Here is a 23,228-nt window from a genome sequence, read left to right on the forward strand (position 1 = left end):
TTTTTTTGAAAATAAAAATGTATTATATAATTATACTCTTTTGTAATACTTTTTTTTTAATGTGTATGTGGAGTGATTTCCAATTTATTATTTTAGCATTTTATCATTAGATTTCAAATTTTATTGTATTGTGTCACTCCAAGTCCCTCTGTTGCTACTTCATTAAATCCAAATTTCTTTACAGCGATTTTGCCGATAAAGAAATCACCCAAGATTGCACCATTCAGTAGGACAGGTGTGAAAAGACAACACTTTATTTAAGACAATAATTAATGAAGAGGAAATATAAACATAAGACAACAGCACAAGCCTGCTTCTCCTCCGAGAATTTACAAGCTTATGCAAAAACAAGTCATATTTTACATAAACACCAGTTAACTGTACTATCAATTTAAATGTTTTACCTTTAAGGTATTTACAAGTTAATTAAACCTAAATGTGTACTTAAATAACAGAGTTTACATACATGATCAAACACAGAACAACACAGAAAGGGACTCAGTGAATGGACTCCAGGGCAACAGTCACAGTCACAAGGGCAGTGAATATCTAAGAACATTTAATTACAATCAGAAATAGGCAGCACAACTGAGCAGCGAATCTTTGCGCCTTCAATTACCTTGTTGAAGACCAGTTTTCAAGACTTTAGTTTTAAAAAAGAAAATATGTTTGTAGAGATGATTGACATAAAAACACATTGTAGAGGTGGGTTCTATTCTAAGGGGATAGGCCCCTCTCATCTGACCTCAGCCCTATGGTGGTGAGATGAGGCAATTACAGTATTGACAATACTACTTATTTCTATCCAGCCCTTTTTCAGATCAGCAAGGGGAGTCAGTGAGGGTAGAGGGAAGGGAGTGATTGGCTCCCAGCCAGCAGACAGACATGCAGTGTGCATACTCTGGGGGTCTCAGTGGTTGATCAGAGGCAGAGAGAGAGGGCTAACAGGGCCGTCAGCATCAGACCAACTCTGGACTGGAATGGAGGGGCAGGCGAGTGGCCTGAGAGAGAAAGAAGAATAGGAAACGAGGGGAGGCAGGGGAGAACAAATAGAATAAGTGAGTGAGGACATTCAAAAATATATATACAGTGTATACATTTTCTTGATTCCTGCCTGTACCTCCCAGTTCAGAAAATGTCTGTATTGCATTTCCATAATGCTTGAAAATGATCCTTGCATAAACACCTACGCAAACTAGAACCAAATTAAATTCAACATAATAAAAACAACTTGGTGACATTTAATTACTCATTATATCCCACCTAGGTCTTACTACAACACCCCACCCACTTACCAGTGACATCCAGACTAATGGTCTTGGACATTGAGATGTTAGTTAGAGAGTTATTGGCCACACAGGTGTAAATCCCTGCATTTTTCAAGGAGACGCCTACTGATGGAGGGATTGTGCGTTCCTGGTGTAACTCGGGCAGTTGTTGTTGCCATCCTGTACCTGTCCTCCAGGTGTGATGCTCAAATGTACCGATCCTGTGCAGGTGTTGTTACACGTGGTCTACCACTGCAAGGACGATCAGCTGTCCGTCCTGTCTCCCTGTAGCTCTGTCATAGGTGTCTCACAGTACGGACATCGCAATTTATGGCCCTGGCCACATCTGCAGTCCTAATGCCTCCTTGCAGCATGCCTAAGGCATGTTAGTGCAGGTGAGCAGGGACCCTGGGCATCTTTCTTTGGTGTTTTTCAGAGTCAGTAGAAAGGCCCCTTTAGTGTCCTAAGTTTTCATAAATGTGACCTTAATTGCCTACCGTCTGTTAGCTGTTAGTGTCTTAACGACAGTTTCACAGGTGCATGTTCATTAATTGTTCATGGTTCATTGAACAAGCATGGGAAATAGTGTTAAAACGCTTTACAATGAAGATCTGTGAAGATATTTGGATTTTTACAAGTTATCATTGAAAGACACGATCCTGAAAAGGGACGTCAAATACAGTGCCTTGCGAAAGTATTCGGCCCCCTTGAACTCGATGTGCAAAACTGATAGAGACACACCCCAAGCGACTTACAGCTGTAATCGCAGCAAAAGGTGGCGCTACAAAGTATTAACTTAAAGGGGCTGAATAATTTTGCACGCCCAATTTTTCAGTTTTTGATTTGTCAAAAAAGTTTGAAATATCCAATAAATGTCGTTCCACTTCATGATTGTGTCCCACTTGTTGTTGTTTCTTCACAAAAAAATACAGTTTTATATCTTTATGTTTGAAGCCTGAAATGTGGCAAAAGGTCGCAAAGTTGAAGGGGGCCGAATACTTTCGCAAGGCACTGTATATATATATATATATATATATATATATATATATATATATATATATATATATATATATATATATATATATATATATATATATATATATGTAACGGATGTGAAATGGCTAGCATAGTTAGCGGTGGTGCACGCTAAATAGCGTTTCAATCGTGACGTCACTTGCTCTGAGACCTTGAAGTGGTGGTTCCCCTTGCTCTGCAAGGGCCGCGGCTTTTGTGGAGCGATGGGTAACGATGCTTCGTGGGTGACTGTTGTTAATGTGTGCTAAGGGTCCCTGGTACGAGCCCAGGTATGGGAGAGGGGACGGTCTAAAGTTATACTGTTACATTGATGCTGTTGACCCGGATCACTGGTTGTTGCGGAAAAGGAGGAGGTCAAAAGGGGTTGAGTGTAACGGATGTGAAACGGCTAGCTTAGTTAGCGGTGGTGCGCGCTAAATAGCGTTTCAATCGGTGACATCACTTGCTCTGAGACCTTGAAGTAGTAGTTCCCCTTGCTCTGCAAGGGCCGTGGCTTTTGTGGAGCGATGGGTAACGATGCTTCGTGGGTGACTGTTGTTAATGTGTGCAGAGGGTCCCTGGTTCGCGCCCGGGTATGGGCGAGGGGACGGTCAAAAGTTATACTGTTACACATATATAAATAGAGTGTGCGACTATTTCTTTTTATAGCTTACAGTTTATTCGCAGTTAGTCGGCACCTCTACACACAATACTTTTCTCTGGTGTGCAACATGGGCCGGCATTCCTATGGAATGCTTTCGACACCTTGTAGACACCAAGCACCGACGAATTGAGGATGTTATGAGGGAAAGTCAATGTTAGGAAGGTGTTCCTAATATTTGGTACACTCAGAGTATATTGAGATATTGGTCTTCTTATCAGAAAGTAAATGAATACAACAAAGCAAAGAATCTGTAGTTTGATTTACCAACGACAGTGAGCATCTTTGAAGCAGTGCTGTTTATGCCAGTAATGTTGTTGAAGGCCACACAGGTGTACTCCCCATGACTGGCTAAAGTCAGTGGGCCAGTATCATACTCTGAGGCAGTTGCCACCTGGAAGCCATTGAAGAACCAGCTGAACTGGCTGAGAGGCTGAGAGGAGGCTGAGCAGTTGAAGGTCACGCTGTGTCCTGTTTCTCCTAATGCTGGTCCTGTTATTATTGGCATCTCCGGTCCATCTATGATTCAAAAGACAATCAGTTAGACCAGGGGTGTCAAACTCCTTCCATGGAGTTCCAAGTGTCTGCTGGTTTTTGATTTTTGATTTTTCCATTCTAATAAGACCTAGACAGCCATGTTTGGGGATTTCCTTACTAATAAAGTACGTTATTACATCAATCAAGTTCAAGGGAGGATCGAAAAATCCAGCTGACACTCAGCCTTCTGTGGAATGAGTTTGACACATTTGAATTAAACCAAACATCAGACATTGGCCAGAAGGTCAAATGTCATCAACGAATGTCAGATCGTAAAAGAGTTGGGATCCAAACCATCACGTTGGCTTTACTACAATATGAATAAATGAAGTTCTCAAAGATTCCACCAAAGGCAATGGGGTCAAAGTTGAACTTGTTAATGTCTACTCACAGTTGACGATCAGTTTGTAGTATGGGCTGGTCATGTTGCTGAAGGGGTTGGAGGCAGAACACTGATAGTCTCCTTTGTCAGAATGCTGGACAGAGTTGAATGTCAGTGTATTGTTGTTCATAGAGAAGTCTGTTCTGTTGTCAGCATACAGAGGCCAGCCGTTCCTCATCCACTGAATGGAGTAAACCGTTCCAGCGGTGCCACAGGTCAGAGAGAATCTCTCGTTCAGTATTGGCTGGGCTCCAATGACTTTCACCATTGTCATGGTCACAGGTGCTGTGGAAGCAGATCAAAGGGTTTTTCAGCACTTTTATCTCAACTTCCATCTTATTCTACTGTAGGTTCAACAGCACGTATGTTGACTCTAATACCTAACAAACACAAAGTAAAGACATTTTCCCCCCTTGATTTTAAGTAGCAATTACTGACTCACCAATGACAATGAGCATCTTGGAAACAGTGCTGTTTCTGACAGTGATGTTGTTGAAGGCCACACAGGTGTACTCCCCATGACTGGCTAAGGTCAGTGGGCCTGTATCATACTTTGAGCCAGTTGCCACCTGGGAGCCATTGAAGAACCAGCTGAACTGGCTGAGAGGCTGAGAGGAAGCTGAGCAGTTGAAGGTCACGCTGTGTCCTGTTTCTCCTAATGCTGGTCCTGTTATTATTGGCATCTCCGGTCCATCTATGATTCAAAAGACAATCAGTTAGACCAAGTGTGTCAAACTCCTTCCATGGAGTTCCAAGTGTCTGCTGGTTTTGGATTTTTCCATTCTAATAAAACCTAGACAACCAGATTTGGGGAATTCCTTACTAATAAAATACATTTATACATCAAGCAAGTTCAAGGGAGGATCAAAAAACCCGAAGACACTCAGCCTTCTGTGGAATGAGTTTGACACATTTGAATTAAAAACCAACATCTGTAATTTACCAAAAGGTCAAACGTCATCAACATATGTCAGATGAGAGGTGGGATACAAACCATCACGTTGGCTTTACTACAATATTAATAAATGAAGTTCTCAAAGATTCCACCAAAGGCAATGGGGTCAAAGTTGAACTTGTTAATGCCTACTCACAGTTGACGATCAGTTTGTAGTATGGGCTGGTCATGTTGCTGAAGGGGTTGGAGGCAGAACACTGATAGTCTCCTTTGTCAGAATGCTGGACAGAGTTGAATGTCAGTGTATTGTTGTTCATAGAGAAGTCTGTTCTGTTGCTAGCATACAGAGGCCAGCCGTTCCTCATCCACTGAATGGAGTAAACCGTTCCAGCGGTGCCACAGGTCAGAGAGAATCTCTCGTTCAGTATTGGCTGGGCTCCAATGACTTTCACCATTGTCATGGTCACAGGTGCTGTGGAAGCAGATCAAAGGTTTTTTCAGCACTTTTATCTCAACTTCCATCTTATTCTACTGTAGGTTCAACAGCACGTATGTTGACTCTAATACCTAACAAACACAAAGTAAAGACATTTTCCCCCCTTGATTTTAAGTAGCAATTACTGACTCACCAATGACAATGAGCATCTTGGAAACAGTGCTGTTTCTGACAGTGATGTTGTTGAAGGCCACACAGGTGTACTCCCCATGACTGGCTAAGGTCAGTGGGCCTGTATCATACTTTGAGCCAGTTGCCACCTGGGAGCCATTGAAGAACCAGCTGAACTGGCTGAGAGGCTGAGAGGAAGCTGAGCAGTTGAAGGTCACGCTGTGTCCTGTTTCTCCTAATGCTGGTCCTGTTATTATTGGCATCTCCGGTCCATCTATGATTCAAAAGACAATCAGTTAGACCAAGTGTGTCAAACTCCTTCCATGGAGTTCCAAGTGTCTGCTGGTTTTGGATTTTTCCATTCTAATAAAACCTAGACAACCAGATTTGGGGAATTCCTTACTAATAAAATACATTTATACATCAAGCAAGTTCAAGGGAGGATCAAAAAACCCGAAGACACTCAGCCTTCTGTGGAATGAGTTTGACACATTTGAATTAAAAACCAACATCTGTAATTTACCAAAAGGTCAAACGTCATCAACATATGTCAGATGAGAGGTGGGATACAAACCATCACGTTGGCTTTACTACAATATTAATAAATGAAGTTCTCAAAGATTCCACCAAAGGCAATGGGGTCAAAGTTGAACTTGTTAATGCCTACTCACAGTTGACGATCAGTTTGTAGTATGGGCTGGTCATGTTGCTGAAGGGGTTGGAGGCAGAACACTGATAGTCTCCTTTGTCAGAATGCTGGACAGAGTTGAATGTCAGTGTATTGTTGTTCATAGAGAAGTCTGTTCTGTTGCTAGCATACAGAGGCCAGCCGTTCCTCATCCACTGAATGGAGTAAACCGTTCCAGCGGTGCCACAGGTCAGAGAGAATCTCTCGTTCAGTATTGGCTGGGCTCCAATGACTTTCACCATTGTCATGGTCACAGGTGCTGTGGAAGCAGATCAAAGGTTTTTTCAGCACTTTTATCTCAACTTCCATCTTATTCTACTGTAGGTTCAACAGCACGTATGTTGACTCTAATACCTAACAAACACAAAGTAAAGACATTTTCCCCCCTTGATTTTAAGTAGCAATTACTGACTCACCAATGACAATGAGCATCTTGGAAACAGTGCTGTTTCTGACAGTGATGTTGTTGAAGGCCACACAGGTGTACTCCCCATGACTGGCTAAGGTCAGTGGGCCTGTATCATACTTTGAGCCAGTTGCCACCTGGGAGCCATTGAAGAACCAGCTGAACTGGCTGAGAGGCTGAGAGGAAGCTGAGCAGTTGAAGGTCACGCTGTGTCCTGTTTCTCCTAATGCTGGTCCTGTTATTATTGGCATCTCCGGTCCATCTATGATTCAAAAGACAATCAGTTAGACCAAGTGTGTCAAACTCCTTCCATGGAGTTCCAAGTGTCTGCTGGTTTTGGATTTTTCCATTCTAATAAAACCTAGACAACCAGATTTGGGGAATTCCTTACTAATAAAATACATTTATACATCAAGCAAGTTCAAGGGAGGATCAAAAAACCCGAAGACACTCAGCCTTCTGTGGAATGAGTTCGACACATTTGAATTAAAAACCAACATCTGTAATTTACCAAAAGGTCAAACGTCATCAACATATGTCAGATGAGAGGTGGGATACAAACCATCACGTTGGCTTTACTACAATATTAATAAATGAAGTTCTCAAAGATTCCACCAAAGGCAATGGGGTCAAAGTTGAACTTGTTAATGCCTACTCACAGTTGACGATCAGTTTGTAGTATGGGCTGGTCATGTTGCTGAAGGGGTTGGAGGCAGAACACTGATAGTCTCCTTTGTCAGAATGCTGGACAGAGTTGAATGTCAGTGTATTGTTGTTCATAGAGAAGTCTGTTCTGTTGCTAGCATACAGAGGCCAGCCGTTCCTCATCCACTGAATGGAGTAAACCGTTCCAGCGGTGCCACAGGTCAGAGAGAATCTCTCGTTCAGTATTGGCTGGGCTCCAATGACTTTCACCATTGTCATGGTCACAGGTGCTGTGGAAGCAGATCAAAGGTTTTTTCAGCACTTTTATCTCAACTTCCATCTTATTCTACTGTAGGTTCAACAGCACGTATGTTGACTCTAATACCTAACAAACACAAAGTAAAGACATTTTCCCCCCTTGATTTTAAGTAGCAATTACTGACTCACCAATGACAATGAGCATCTTGGAAACAGTGCTGTTTCTGACAGTGATGTTGTTGAAGGCCACACAGGTGTACTCCCCATGACTGGCTAAGGTCAGTGGGCCTGTATCATACTTTGAGCCAGTTGCCACCTGGGAGCCATTGAAGAACCAGCTGAACTGGCTGAGAGGCTGAGAGGAAGCTGAGCAGTTGAAGGTCACGCTGTGTCCTGTTTCTCCTAATGCTGGTCCTGTTATTATTGGCATCTCCGGTCCATCTATGATTCAAAAGACAATCAGTTAGACCAAGTGTGTCAAACTCCTTCCATGGAGTTCCAAGTGTCTGCTGGTTTTGGATTTTTCCATTCTAATAAAACCTAGACAACCAGATTTGGGGAATTCCTTACTAATAAAATACATTTATACATCAAGCAAGTTCAAGGGAGGATCAAAAAACCCGAAGACACTCAGCCTTCTGTGGAATGAGTTTGACACATTTAAATTAAACCAAACATCAGACATTGGCCAGAAGGTCAAATGTCATCAACGAATGTCAGATAGTATAAGAGGTGGGATCCAAACCATCACGTTGACTTTACTAAAATGTTAATAAAGGAAGTTCTCAAAGACTCCATCAAAGACCATGGGGTCAAAGTTGAACTTGTTAATGTTGTGGGAGAAAATCATATACATGATTTTAGTAATACAAGAAAAGATACATGTATGGGTTAATTTCCTGTTCTGGTAAAATGCATTGTCTATTGTATAGGACAGAAAGCCGAGAAAGACCATGGGAGTATGGAACAGCCGGGAACACTAAAGGAATGCAGACACATAGACGCCTAGAAATGACTGGACATACAAAGGTCAGAGTGATATACGAAGGAGGGGGTCAGCCAAATGACCCCAGATGAATTACAGATATCAGTTACATCACAGGGGAGACACAAGTCTGTTTAATCTTATACAAACATATGAAGAGAAGGCGACCAGAACAGCTAGGCACTCTAAAGCTAAAGGAGATGAAAGACACCAAAAGGGACACATATAGTTAATTACAGAGATAAAGCAAGCCTATAGCATAGAGGAATGTATAGTATTTTTAGTATAGCTGAGCATGCTAAAAACAGAAGAGACACATAGTCTGCTGACCCTAGATAACACACAAACAGGAGAACGCAGTAAGCTGAGTGAAGGGTCAAAGCAAGGGGCTGGTCACCATTAGGATCTAATGGAAAGCAGATGTGGGCGTTACTGGGCTGAACAAGCAGGATGCATGGATTGGAATGTAACTGTATTTGCATTGGGGGATGAACTGATGATGTATGCATGGAGAGAAAAAGGAGAGCGAGAGCTCTGGAGGGTGTGGGTCCCGCGGGGCTCTCCGGCTTATGATGCGGGTGTATTAAAAGTCTATCATTGAATTCAAAGTTCTTGGTTGTCATATTTGAACCGATTTTCCACTACAATGTCTACTCACAGTTGACGATCAGTTTGTAGTATGGGCTGGTCATGTTGCTGAAGGGGTTGGAGGCAGAACACTGATAGTCTCCTTTGTCAGAATGCTGGACAGAGTTGAATGTCAGTGTATTGTTGTTCATAGAGAAGTCTGTTCTGTTGCTAGCATACAGAGGCCAGCCGTTCCTCATCCACTGAATGGAGTAAACCGTTCCAGCGGTGCCACAGGTCAGAGAGAATCTCTCGTTCAGTATTGGCTGGGCTCCAATGACTTTCACCATTGTCATGGTCACAGGTGCTGTGGAAGCAGATCAAAGGTTTTTTCAGCACTTTTATCTCAACTTCCATCTTATTCTACTGTAGGTTCAACAGCACGTATGTTGACTCTAATACCTAACAAACACAAAGTAAAGACATTTTCCCCCCTTGATTTTAAGTAGCAATTACTGACTCACCAATGACAATGAGCATCTTGGAAACAGTGCTGTTTCTGACAGTGATGTTGTTGAAGGCCACACAGGTGTACTCCCCATGACTGGCTAAGGTCAGTGGGCCTGTATCATACTTTGAGCCAGTTGCCACCTGGGAGCCATTGAAGAACCAGCTGAACTGGCTGAGAGGCTGAGAGGAAGCTGAGCAGTTGAAGGTCACGCTGTGTCCTGTTTCTCCTAATGCTGGTCCTGTTATTATTGGCATCTCCGGTCCATCTATGATTCAAAAGACAATCAGTTAGACCAAGTGTGTCAAACTCCTTCCATGGAGTTCCAAGTGTCTGCTGGTTTTGGATTTTTCCATTCTAATAAAACCTAGACAACCAGATTTGGGGAATTCCTTACTAATAAAATACATTTATACATCAAGCAAGTTCAAGGGAGGATCAAAAAACCCGAAGACACTCAGCCTTCTGTGGAATGAGTTTGACACATTTGAATTAAAAACCAACATCTGTAATTTACCAAAAGGTCAAACGTCATCAACATATGTCAGATGAGAGGTGGGATACAAACCATCACGTTGGCTTTACTACAATATTAATAAATGAAGTTCTCAAAGATTCCACCAAAGGCAATGGGGTCAAAGTTGAACTTGTTAATGCCTACTCACAGTTGACGATCAGTTTGTAGTATGGGCTGGTCATGTTGCTGAAGGGGTTGGAGGCAGAACACTGATAGTCTCCTTTGTCAGAATGCTGGACAGAGTTGAATGTCAGTGTATTGTTGTTCATAGAGAAGTCTGTTCTGTTGCTAGCATACAGAGGCCAGCCGTTCCTCATCCACTGAATGGAGTAAACCGTTCCAGCGGTGCCACAGGTCAGAGAGAATCTCTCGTTCAGTATTGGCTGGGCTCCAATGACTTTCACCATTGTCATGGTCACAGGTGCTGTGGAAGCAGATCAAAGGTTTTTTCAGCACTTTTATCTCAACTTCCATCTTATTCTACTGTAGGTTCAACAGCACGTATGTTGACTCTAATACCTAACAAACACAAAGTAAAGACATTTTCCCCCCTTGATTTTAAGTAGCAATTACTGACTCACCAATGACAATGAGCATCTTGGAAACAGTGCTGTTTCTGACAGTGATGTTGTTGAAGGCCACACAGGTGTACTCCCCATGACTGGCTAAGGTCAGTGGGCCTGTATCATACTTTGAGCCAGTTGCCACCTGGGAGCCATTGAAGAACCAGCTGAACTGGCTGAGAGGCTGAGAGGAAGCTGAGCAGTTGAAGGTCACGCTGTGTCCTGTTTCTCCTAATGCTGGTCCTGTTATTATTGGCATCTCCGGTCCATCTATGATTCAAAAGACAATCAGTTAGACCAAGTGTGTCAAACTCCTTCCATGGAGTTCCAAGTGTCTGCTGGTTTTGGATTTTTCCATTCTAATAAAACCTAGACAACCAGATTTGGGGAATTCCTTACTAATAAAATACATTTATACATCAAGCAAGTTCAAGGGAGGATCAAAAAACCCGAAGACACTCAGCCTTCTGTGGAATGAGTTTGACACATTTAAATTAAACCAAACATCAGACATTGGCCAGAAGGTCAAATGTCATCAACGAATGTCAGATAGTATAAGAGGTGGGATCCAAACCATCACGTTGACTTTACTAAAATGTTAATAAAGGAAGTTCTCAAAGACTCCATCAAAGACCATGGGGTCAAAGTTGAACTTGTTAATGTTGTGGGAGAAAATCATATACATGATTTTAGTAATACAAGAAAAGATACATGTATGGGTTAATTTCCTGTTCTGGTAAAATGCATTGTCTATTGTATAGGACAGAAAGCCGAGAAAGACCATGGGAGTATGGAACAGCCGGGAACACTAAAGGAATGCAGACACATAGACGCCTAGAAATGACTGGACATACAAAGGTCAGAGTGATATACGAAGGAGGGGGTCAGCCAAATGACCCCAGATGAATTACAGATATCAGTTACATCACAGGGGAGACACAAGTCTGTTTAATCTTATACAAACATATGAAGAGAAGGCGACCAGAACAGCTAGGCACTCTAAAGCTAAAGGAGATGAAAGACACCAAAAGGGACACATATAGTTAATTACAGAGATAAAGCAAGCCTATAGCATAGAGGAATGTATAGTATTTTTAGTATAGCTGAGCATGCTAAAAACAGAAGAGACACATAGTCTGCTGACCCTAGATAACACACAAACAGGAGAACGCAGTAAGCTGAGTGAAGGGTCAAAGCAAGGGGCTGGTCACCATTAGGATCTAATGGAAAGCAGATGTGGGCGTTACTGGGCTGAACAAGCAGGATGCATGGATTGGAATGTAACTGTATTTGCATTGGGGGATGAACTGATGATGTATGCATGGAGAGAAAAAGGAGAGCGAGAGCTCTGGAGGGTGTGGGTCCCGCGGGGCTCTCCGGCTTATGATGCGGGTGTATTAAAAGTCTATCATTGAATTCAAAGTTCTTGGTTGTCATATTTGAACCGATTTTCCACTACAATGTCTACTCACAGTTGACGATCAGTTTGTAGTATGGGCTGGTCATGTTGCTGAAGGGGTTGGAGGCAGAACACTGATAGTCTCCTTTGTCAGAATGCTGGACAGAGTTGAATGTCAGTGTATTGTTGTTCATAGAGAAGTCTGTTCTGTTGCTAGCATACAGAGGCCAGCCGTTCCTCATCCACTGAATGGAGTAAACCGTTCCAGCGGTGCCACAGGTCAGAGAGAATCTCTCGTTCAGTATTGGCTGGGCTCCAATGACTTTCACCATTGTCATGGTCACAGGTGCTGTGGAAGCAGATCAAAGGTTTTTTCAGCACTTTTATCTCAACTTCCATCTTATTCTACTGTAGGTTCAACAGCACGTATGTTGACTCTAATACCTAACAAACACAAAGTAAAGACATTTTCCCCCCTTGATTTTAAGTAGCAATTACTGACTCACCAATGACAATGAGCATCTTGGAAACAGTGCTGTTTCTGACAGTGATGTTGTTGAAGGCCACACAGGTGTACTCCCCATGACTGGCTAAGGTCAGTGGGCCTGTATCATACTTTGAGCCAGTTGCCACCTGGGAGCCATTGAAGAACCAGCTGAACTGGCTGAGAGGCTGAGAGGAAGCTGAGCAGTTGAAGGTCACGCTGTGTCCTGTTTCTCCTAATGCTGGTCCTGTTATTATTGGCATCTCCGGTCCATCTATGATTCAAAAGACAATCAGTTAGACCAAGTGTGTCAAACTCCTTCCATGGAGTTCCAAGTGTCTGCTGGTTTTGGATTTTTCCATTCTAATAAAACCTAGACAACCAGATTTGGGGAATTCCTTACTAATAAAATACATTTATACATCAAGCAAGTTCAAGGGAGGATCAAAAAACCCGAAGACACTCAGCCTTCTGTGGAATGAGTTTGACACATTTGAATTAAAAACCAACATCTGTAATTTACCAAAAGGTCAAACGTCATCAACATATGTCAGATGAGAGGTGGGATACAAACCATCACGTTGGCTTTACTACAATATTAATAAATGAAGTTCTCAAAGATTCCACCAAAGGCAATGGGGTCAAAGTTGAACTTGTTAATGCCTACTCACAGTTGACGATCAGTTTGTAGTATGGGCTGGTCATGTTGCTGAAGGGGTTGGAGGCAGAACACTGATAGTCTCCTTTGTCAGAATGCTGGACAGAGTTGAATGTCAGTGTATTGTTGTTCATAGAGAAGTCTGTTCTGTTGCTAGCATACAGAGGCCAGCCGTTCCTCATCCACTGAATGGAGTAAACCGTTCCAGCGGTGCCACAGGTCAGAGAGAATCTCTCGTTCAGTATTGGCTGGGCTCCAATGACTTTCACCATTGTCATGGTCACAGGTGCTGTGGAAGCAGATCAAAGGTTTTTTCAGCACTTTTATCTCAACTTCCATCTTATTCTACTGTAGGTTCAACAGCACGTATGTTGACTCTAATACCTAACAAACACAAAGTAAAGACATTTTCCCCCCTTGATTTTAAGTAGCAATTACTGACTCACCAATGACAATGAGCATCTTGGAAACAGTGCTGTTTCTGACAGTGATGTTGTTGAAGGCCACACAGGTGTACTCCCCATGACTGGCTAAGGTCAGTGGGCCTGTATCATACTTTGAGCCAGTTGCCACCTGGGAGCCATTGAAGAACCAGCTGAACTGGCTGAGAGGCTGAGAGGAAGCTGAGCAGTTGAAGGTCACGCTGTGTCCTGTTTCTCCTAATGCTGGTCCTGTTATTATTGGCATCTCCGGTCCATCTATGATTCAAAAGACAATCAGTTAGACCAAGTGTGTCAAACTCCTTCCATGGAGTTCCAAGTGTCTGCTGGTTTTGGATTTTTCCATTCTAATAAAACCTAGACAACCAGATTTGGGGAATTCCTTACTAATAAAATACATTTATACATCAAGCAAGTTCAAGGGAGGATCAAAAAACCCGAAGACACTCAGCCTTCTGTGGAATGAGTTTGACACATTTGAATTAAAAACCAACATCTGTAATTTACCAAAAGGTCAAACGTCATCAACATATGTCAGATGAGAGGTGGGATACAAACCATCACGTTGGCTTTACTACAATATTAATAAATGAAGTTCTCAAAGATTCCACCAAAGGCAATGGGGTCAAAGTTGAACTTGTTAATGCCTACTCACAGTTGACGATCAGTTTGTAGTATGGGCTGGTCATGTTGCTGAAGGGGTTGGAGGCAGAACACTGATAGTCTCCTTTGTCAGAATGCTGGACAGAGTTGAATGTCAGTGTATTGTTGTTCATAGAGAAGTCTGTTCTGTTGCTAGCATACAGAGGCCAGCCGTTCCTCATCCACTGAATGGAGTAAACCGTTCCAGCGGTGCCACAGGTCAGAGAGAATCTCTCGTTCAGTATTGGCTGGGCTCCAATGACTTTCACCATTGTCATGGTCACAGGTGCTGTGGAAGCAGATCAAAGGTTTTTTCAGCACTTTTATCTCAACTTCCATCTTATTCTACTGTAGGTTCAACAGCACGTATGTTGACTCTAATACCTAACAAACACAAAGTAAAGACATTTTCCCCCCTTGATTTTAAGTAGCAATTACTGACTCACCAATGACAATGAGCATCTTGGAAACAGTGCTGTTTCTGACAGTGATGTTGTTGAAGGCCACACAGGTGTACTCCCCATGACTGGCTAAGGTCAGTGGGCCTGTATCATACTTTGAGCCAGTTGCCACCTGGGAGCCATTGAAGAACCAGCTGAACTGGCTGAGAGGCTGAGAGGAAGCTGAGCAGTTGAAGGTCACGCTGTGTCCTGTTTCTCCTAATGCTGGTCCTGTTATTATTGGCATCTCCGGTCCATCTATGATTCAAAAGACAATCAGTTAGACCAAGTGTGTCAAACTCCTTCCATGGAGTTCCAAGTGTCTGCTGGTTTTGGATTTTTCCATTCTAATAAAACCTAGACAACCAGATTTGGGGAATTCCTTACTAATAAAATACATTTATACATCAAGCAAGTTCAAGGGAGGATCAAAAAACCCGAAGACACTCAGCCTTCTGTGGAATGAGTTTGACACATTTAAATTAAACCAAACATCAGACATTGGCCAGAAGGTCAAATGTCATCAACGAATGTCAGATAGTATAAGAGGTGGGATCCAAACCATCACGTTGACTTTACTAAAATGTTAATAAAGGAAGTTCTCAAAGACTCCATCAAAGACCATGGGGTCAAAGTTGAACTTGTTAATGTTGTGGGAGAAAATCATATACATGATTTTAGTAATACAAGAAAAGATACATGTATGGGTTAATTTCCTGTTCTGGTAAAATGCATTGTCTATTGTATAGGACAGAAAGCCGAGAAAGACCATGGGAGTATGGAACAGCCGGGAACACTAAAGGAATGCAGACACATAGACGCCTAGAAATGACTGGACATACAAAGGTCAGAGTGATATACGAAGGAGGGGGTCAGCCAAATGACCCCAGATGAATTACAGATATCAGTTACATCACAGGGGAGACACAAGTCTGTTTAATCTTATACAAACATATGAAGAGAAGGCGACCAGAACAGCTAGGCACTCTAAAGCTAAAGGAGATGAAAGACACCAAAAGGGACACATATAGTTAATTACAGAGATAAAGCAAGCCTATAGCATAGAGGAATGTATAGTATTTTTAGTATAGCTGAGCATGCTAAAAACAGAAGAGACACATAGTCTGCTGACCCTAGATAACACACAAACAGGAGAACGCAGTAAGCTGAGTGAAGGGTCAAAGCAAGGGGCTGGTCACCATTAGGATCTAATGGAAAGCAGATGTGGGCGTTACTGGGCTGAACAAGCAGGATGCATGGATTGGAATGTAACTGTATTTGCATTGGGGGATGAACTGATGATGTATGCATGGAGAGAAAAAGGAGAGCGAGAGCTCTGGAGGGTGTGGGTCCCGCGGGGCTCTCCGGCTTATGATGCGGGTGTATTAAAAGTCTATCATTGAATTCAAAGTTCTTGGTTGTCATATTTGAACCGATTTTCCACTACAATGTCTACTCACAGTTGACGATCAGTTTGTAGTATGGGCTGGTCATGTTGCTGAAGGGGTTGGAGGCAGAACACTGATAGTCTCCTTTGTCAGAATGCTGGACAGAGTTGAATGTCAGTGTATTGTTGTTCATAGAGAAGTCTGTTCTGTTGCTAGCATACAGAGGCCAGCCGTTCCTCATCCACTGAATGGAGTAAACCGTTCCAGCGGTGCCACAGGTCAGAGAGAATCTCTCGTTCAGTATTGGCTGGGCTCCAATGACTTTCACCATTGTCATGGTCACAGGTGCTGTGGAAGCAGATCAAAGGTTTTTTCAGCACTTTTATCTCAACTTCCATCTTATTCTACTGTAGGTTCAACAGCACGTATGTTGACTCTAATACCTAACAAACACAAAGTAAAGACATTTTCCCCCCTTGATTTTAAGTAGCAATTACTGACTCACCAATGACAATGAGCATCTTGGAAACAGTGCTGTTTCTGACAGTGATGTTGTTGAAGGCCACACAGGTGTACTCCCCATGACTGGCTAAGGTCAGTGGGCCTGTATCATACTTTGAGCCAGTTGCCACCTGGGAGCCATTGAAGAACCAGCTGAACTGGCTGAGAGGCTGAGAGGAAGCTGAGCAGTTGAAGGTCACGCTGTGTCCTGTTTCTCCTAATGCTGGTCCTGTTATTATTGGCATCTCCGGTCCATCTATGATTCAAAAGACAATCAGTTAGACCAAGTGTGTCAAACTCCTTCCATGGAGTTCCAAGTGTCTGCTGGTTTTGGATTTTTCCATTCTAATAAAACCTAGACAACCAGATTTGGGGAATTCCTTACTAATAAAATACATTTATACATCAAGCAAGTTCAAGGGAGGATCAAAAAACCCGAAGACACTCAGCCTTCTGTGGAATGAGTTTGACACATTTGAATTAAAAACCAACATCTGTAATTTACCAAAAGGTCAAACGTCATCAACATATGTCAGATGAGAGGTGGGATACAAACCATCACGTTGGCTTTACTACAATATTAATAAATGAAGTTCTCAAAGATTCCACCAAAGGCAATGGGGTCAAAGTTGAACTTGTTAATGCCTACTCACAGTTGACGATCAGTTTGTAGTATGGGCTGGTCATGTTGCTGAAGGGGTTGGAGGCAGAACACTGATAGTCTCCTTTGTCAGAATGCTGGACAGAGTTGAATGTCAGTGTATTGTTGTTCATAGAGAAGTCTGTTCTGTTGCTAGCATACAGAGGCCAGCCGTTCCTCATCCACTGAATGGAGTAAACCGTTCCAGCGGTGCCACAGGTCAGAGAGAATCTCTCGTTCAGTATTGGCTGGGCTCCAATGACTTTCACCATTGTCATGGTCACAGGTGCTGTGGAAGCAGATCAAAGGTTTTTTCAGCACTTTTATCTCAACTTCCATCTTATTCTACTGTAGGTTCAACAGCACGTATGTTGACTCTAATACCTAACAAACACAAAGTAAAGACATTTTCCCCCCTTGATTTTAAGTAGCAATTACTGACTCACCAATGACAATGAGCATCTTGGAAACAGTGCTGTTTCTGACAGTGATGTTGTTGAAGGCCACACAGGTGTACTCCCCATGACTGGCTAAGGTCAGTGGGCCTGTATCATACTTTGAGCCAGTTGCCACCTGGGAGCCATTGAAGAACCAGCTGAACTGGCTGAGAGGCTGAGAGGAAGCTGAGCAGTTGAAGGTCACGCTGTGTCCTGTTTCTCCTAATGCTGGTCCTGTTATTATTGGCATCTCCGGTCCATCTATGATTCAAAAGACAATCAGTTAGACCAAGTGTGTCAAACTCCTTCCATGGAGTTCCAAGTGTCTGCTGGTTTTGGATTTTTCCATTCTAATAAAACCTAGACAACCAGATTTGGGGAATTCCTTACTAATAAAATACATTTATACATCAAGCAAGTTCAAGGGAGGATCAAAAAACCCGAAGACACTCAGCCTTCTGTGGAATGAGTTTGACACATTTGAATTAAAAACCAACATCTGTAATTTACCAAAAGGTCAAACGTCATCAACATATGTCAGATGAGAGGTGGGATACAAACCATCACGTTGGCTTTACTACAATATTAATAAATGAAGTTCTCAAAGATTCCACCAAAGGCAATGGGGTCAAAGTTGAACTTGTTAATGCCTACTCACAGTTGACGATCAGTTTGTAGTATGGGCTGGTCATGTTGCTGAAGGGGTTGGAGGCAGAACACTGATAGTCTCCTTTGTCAGAATGCTGGACAGAGTTGAATGTCAGTGTATTGTTGTTCATAGAGAAGTCTGTTCTGTTGCTAGCATACAGAGGCCAGCCGTTCCTCATCCACTGAATGGAGTAAACCGTTCCAGCGGTGCCACAGGTCAGAGAGAATCTCTCGTTCAGTATTGGCTGGGCTCCAATGACTTTCACCATTGTCATGGTCACAGGTGCTGTGGAAGCAGATCAAAGGTTTTTTCAGCACTTTTATCTCAACTTCCATCTTATTCTACTGTAGGTTCAACAGCACGTATGTTGACTCTAATACCTAACAAACACAAAGTAAAGACATTTTCCCCCCTTGATTTTAAGTAGCAATTACTGACTCACCAATGACAATGAGCATCTTGGAAACAGTGCTGTTTCTGACAGTGATGTTGTTGAAGGCCACACAGGTGTACTCCCCATGACTGGCTAAGGTCAGTGGGCCTGTATCATACTTTGAGCCAGTTGCCACCTGGGAGCCATTGAAGAACCAGCTGAACTGGCTGAGAGGCTGAGAGGAAGCTGAGCAGTTGAAGGTCACGCTGTGTCCTGTTTCTCCTAATGCTGGTCCTGTTATTATTGGCATCTCCGGTCCATCTATGATTCAAAAGACAATCAGTTAGACCAAGTGTGTCAAACTCCTTCCATGGAGTTCCAAGTGTCTGCTGGTTTTGGATTTTTCCATTCTAATAAAACCTAGACAACCAGATTTGGGGAATTCCTTACTAATAAAATACATTTATACATCAAGCAAGTTCAAGGGAGGATCAAAAAACCCGAAGACACTCAGCCTTCTGTGGAATGAGTTTGACACATTTAAATTAAACCAAACATCAGACATTGGCCAGAAGGTCAAATGTCATCAACGAATGTCAGATAGTATAAGAGGTGGGATCCAAACCATCACGTTGACTTTACTAAAATGTTAATAAAGGAAGTTCTCAAAGACTCCATCAAAGACCATGGGGTCAAAGTTGAACTTGTTAATGTTGTGGGAGAAAATCATATACATGATTTTAGTAATACAAGAAAAGATACATGTATGGGTTAATTTCCTGTTCTGGTAAAATGCATTGTCTATTGTATAGGACAGAAAGCCGAGAAAGACCATGGGAGTATGGAACAGCCGGGAACACTAAAGGAATGCAGACACATAGACGCCTAGAAATGACTGGACATACAAAGGTCAGAGTGATATACGAAGGAGGGGGTCAGCCAAATGACCCCAGATGAATTACAGATATCAGTTACATCACAGGGGAGACACAAGTCTGTTTAATCTTATACAAACATATGAAGAGAAGGCGACCAGAACAGCTAGGCACTCTAAAGCTAAAGGAGATGAAAGACACCAAAAGGGACACATATAGTTAATTACAGAGATAAAGCAAGCCTATAGCATAGAGGAATGTATAGTATTTTTAGTATAGCTGAGCATGCTAAAAACAGAAGAGACACATAGTCTGCTGACCCTAGATAACACACAAACAGGAGAACGCAGTAAGCTGAGTGAAGGGTCAAAGCAAGGGGCTGGTCACCATTAGGATCTAATGGAAAGCAGATGTGGGCGTTACTGGGCTGAACAAGCAGGATGCATGGATTGGAATGTAACTGTATTTGCATTGGGGGATGAACTGATGATGTATGCATGGAGAGAAAAAGGAGAGCGAGAGCTCTGGAGGGTGTGGGTCCCGCGGGGCTCTCCGGCTTATGATGCGGGTGTATTAAAAGTCTATCATTGAATTCAAAGTTCTTGGTTGTCATATTTGAACCGATTTTCCACTACAATGTCTACTCACAGTTGACGATCAGTTTGTAGTATGGGCTGGTCATGTTGCTGAAGGGGTTGGAGGCAGAACACTGATAGTCTCCTTTGTCAGAATGCTGGACAGAGTTGAATGTCAGTGTATTGTTGTTCATATAGAAGTCTGTTCTGTTGCTAGCATACAGAGGCCAGCCGTTCCTCATCCACTGAATGGAGTAAACCGTTCCAGCGGTGCCACAGGTCAGAGAGAATCTCTCGTTCAGTATTGGCTGGGCTCCAATGACTTTCACCATTGTCATGGTCACAGGTGCTGTGGAAGCAGATCAAAGGGTTTTTCAGCACTTTTATCTCAACTTCCATCTTATTCTACTGTAGGTTCAACAGCACGTATGTTGACTCTAAAACCAAACAAACACAAAGTAAAGACATGTTTCCCCCTTGATTTTAAGTAGCAAGTATTGACTCACCAACGACAGTGAGCATCTTGGAGACAGTTCTGTTTCTGATAGTGATGTTGTTGAAGGCCACACAGGTGTACTCCCCATGACTGGCTAAAGTCAGTGGGCCTGTATCATACTTTGAGCCAGTTGCCACCTGGGAGCCATTGAAGAACCAGCTGAACTGGCTGAGAGGCTGAGAGGAAGCTGAGCAGTTGAAGGTCACGCTGTGTCCTGTTTCTCCTAATGCTGGTCCTGTTATTATTGGCATCTCCGGTCCATCTATGATTCAAAAGACAATCAGTTAGACCAGGGGTGTCAAACTCCTTCTATGGAGTTCCTAGTGTCTGCTGGTTTTTGTTTTTTCCATTCAAATAAGACCTAGACAGCCATGTTTGGGGATTTCCTTACTAATAAAGTACGTTATTACATCAATCAAGTTCAAGGGAGGATCGAAAAATCCAGCTGACACTCAGCCTTCTGTGGAATGAGTTTGACACATTTGAATTAAACCAAACATCAGACATTGGCCAGAAGGTCAAACGTCATCAACAAATGTCAGATGGCATAAGAGGTGGGATCCAAACCATCACATTGACTTTACTACAATATTAATAAAGGAAGTTCTCAAAGATTCCACCAAAGGCCATGGGGTCAAAGTTGAACTTGTTAATGCCTACTCACAGTTGACGATCAGTTTGTAGTATGGGCTGGTCATGTTGCTGAAGGGGTTGGAGGCAGAACACTGATAGTCTCCGTTGTCAGAATGCTGGACAGAGTTGAATGTCAGTGTATTGTTGTTCATAGAGAAGTCTGTTCTGTTGTCAGCGTACAGAGGCCAGCCGTTCCTCATCCACTGAATGGAGTAAATGGTTCCAGATGTCTCACAAGTCAGAGTAAACATGTAGTCTGCAATTGGCTGGGCACCAATGACTTTAACCGTGGACGTGGTTACTGGAACTGTTAAGAAAACTTCAGTGTCACAAGAATATTGACTACAACCACAATCACTGTTTGTTGAATGGCCTACATCTACATGTACAAGTTAAACAGTTTGGATGACTCTTCTGTCTTACCAATGATGGTGAGCATCTTGGAGACAGTTCTGTTTCTGCCAGTGATGTTGTTGAAGGCCACACAGGTGTACTCTCCATTATTGGCTAAGGCCAGTGGGCCAGTCTCATACACTGAGCCAGCCGCCATCTGGGAGCCATTGAAGAACCAGCTGAACTGGCTGGGAGGCTGAGAGGAAGCTGAGCAGTTGAAGGTCACGCTGTGTCCTGTTTCTCCTAATGCTGGTCCTGTTATTATTGGCATCTCCGGTCCATCTATGATTCAAAAGACAATCAGTTAGACCAGGGGTGTCAAACTCCTTCTATGGAGTTCCTAGTGTCTGCTGATTTTTGATTTTTCCATTCTAATAAGACCTAGACAGCCATGTTTGGGGATTTCCTTACTAATAAAATACATTTATACATCAAGCAAGTTCAAGGGAGGATCAAAAAACCCGAAGACACTCAGCCTTCTGTGGAATGAGTTTGACACATTTGAATTAAAAACTAACATCTGTAATTTACCAAAAGGTCAAACGTCATCAACATATGTCAGATGAGAGGTGGGATACAAACCATCACGTTGGCTTTACTACAATATGAATAAATGAAGTTCTCAAAGATTCCACCAAAGGCCATGGGGTCAAAGTTGAACTTGTTAATGCCTACTCACAGTTGACGATCAGTTTGTAGTATGGGCTGGTCATGTTGCTGAAGGGGTTGGAGGCAGAACACTGATAGTCTCCTTTGTCAGAATGCTGGACAGAGTTGAATGTCAGTGTATTGTTGTTCATATAGAAGTCTGTTCTGTTGTCAGCATACAGAGGCCAGCCGTTCCTCATCCACTGAATGGAGTAAACCGTTCCAGCGGTGCCACAGGTCAGAGAGAATCTCTCGTTCAGTATTGGCTGGGCTCCAATGACTTTCACCATTGTCATGGTCACAGGTGCTGTGGAAGCAGATCAAAGGGTTTTTCAGCACTTTTATCTCAACTTCCATCTTATTCTACTGTAGGTTCAACAGCACGTATGTTGACTCTAAAACCAAACAAACACAAAGTAAAGACATGTTTCCCCCTTGATTTTAAGTAGCAATTACTGACTCACCAACGACAGTGAGCATCTTGGAGACAGTTCTGTTTCTGATAGTGATGTTGTTGAAGGCCACACAGGTGTACTCCCCATGACTGGCTAAAGTCAGTGGGCCTGTATCATACTTTGAGCCAGTTGCCACCTGGGAGCCATTGAAGAACCAGCTGAACTGGCTGAGAGGCTGAGAGGAAGCTGAGCAGTTGAAGGTCACGCTGTGTCCTGTTTCTCCTAATGCTGGTCCTGTTATTATTGGCATCTCCGGTCCATCTATGATTCAAAAGACAATCAGTTAGACCAGGGGTGTCAAACTCCTTCTATGGAGTTCCTAGTGTCTGCTGGTTTTTGTTTTTTCCATTCAAATAAGACCTAGACAGCCATGTTTGGGGATTTCCTTACTAATAAAGTACGTTATTACATCAATCAAGTTCAAGGGAGGATCGAAAAATCCAGCTGACACTCAGCCTTCTGTGGAATGAGTTTGACACATTTGAATTAAACCAAACATCAGACATTGGCCAGAAGGTCAAACGTCATCAACAAATGTCAGATAGTATAAGAGGTGGGATCCAAACCATCACATTGACTTTACTACAATATTAATAAAGGA

At 42.7% G+C, this 23,228-nt stretch overlaps 1 protein-coding gene across 2 annotated transcripts in view; it reads right to left on the reverse strand.

Annotated features, from left to right (window-relative positions):
• Positions 1-227: 227 nt before the first annotated feature.
• The window catches only part of LOC109878885 (hemicentin-1), a 63,825-nt gene continuing 40,824 nt past the window's right edge, over positions 228-23,228 (reverse strand). The window contains exons 8-39 of one of the 2 annotated variants that reach the window (XM_031787147.1): positions 22,637-22,888; positions 22,204-22,479; positions 21,555-21,806; positions 21,163-21,438; positions 20,509-20,760; positions 20,076-20,351; positions 18,622-18,873; positions 18,189-18,464; positions 17,540-17,791; positions 17,107-17,382; positions 16,458-16,709; positions 16,025-16,300; positions 14,571-14,822; positions 14,138-14,413; positions 13,489-13,740; positions 13,056-13,331; positions 12,407-12,658; positions 11,974-12,249; positions 10,520-10,771; positions 10,087-10,362; positions 9,438-9,689; positions 9,005-9,280; positions 7,551-7,802; positions 7,118-7,393; positions 6,469-6,720; positions 6,036-6,311; positions 5,387-5,638; positions 4,954-5,229; positions 4,305-4,556; positions 3,872-4,147; positions 3,211-3,462; positions 228-1,001 (exon numbers count right to left, since the gene is read on the reverse strand). In XM_031787147.1, coding sequence (XP_031643007.1) covers positions 922-1,001; positions 3,211-3,462; positions 3,872-4,147; positions 4,305-4,556; positions 4,954-5,229; positions 5,387-5,638; positions 6,036-6,311; positions 6,469-6,720; positions 7,118-7,393; positions 7,551-7,802; positions 9,005-9,280; positions 9,438-9,689; positions 10,087-10,362; positions 10,520-10,771; positions 11,974-12,249; positions 12,407-12,658; positions 13,056-13,331; positions 13,489-13,740; positions 14,138-14,413; positions 14,571-14,822; positions 16,025-16,300; positions 16,458-16,709; positions 17,107-17,382; positions 17,540-17,791; positions 18,189-18,464; positions 18,622-18,873; positions 20,076-20,351; positions 20,509-20,760; positions 21,163-21,438; positions 21,555-21,806; positions 22,204-22,479; positions 22,637-22,888 — 8,252 coding nt within the window. In that variant the 3' untranslated portion in view covers positions 228-921. The remainder of the gene's footprint in view (positions 1,002-3,210; positions 3,463-3,871; positions 4,148-4,304; positions 4,557-4,953; positions 5,230-5,386; positions 5,639-6,035; positions 6,312-6,468; positions 6,721-7,117; positions 7,394-7,550; positions 7,803-9,004; positions 9,281-9,437; positions 9,690-10,086; positions 10,363-10,519; positions 10,772-11,973; positions 12,250-12,406; positions 12,659-13,055; positions 13,332-13,488; positions 13,741-14,137; positions 14,414-14,570; positions 14,823-16,024; positions 16,301-16,457; positions 16,710-17,106; positions 17,383-17,539; positions 17,792-18,188; positions 18,465-18,621; positions 18,874-20,075; positions 20,352-20,508; positions 20,761-21,162; positions 21,439-21,554; positions 21,807-22,203; positions 22,480-22,636; positions 22,889-23,228) is intronic. The other variant, XM_031787148.1, reaches the window with a different exon arrangement.

This window comes from Oncorhynchus kisutch, linkage group LG13, assembly GCF_002021735.2.
Source record: "Oncorhynchus kisutch isolate 150728-3 linkage group LG13, Okis_V2, whole genome shotgun sequence".
Taxonomy (NCBI): Eukaryota; Metazoa; Chordata; class Actinopteri; order Salmoniformes; family Salmonidae; genus Oncorhynchus; species Oncorhynchus kisutch.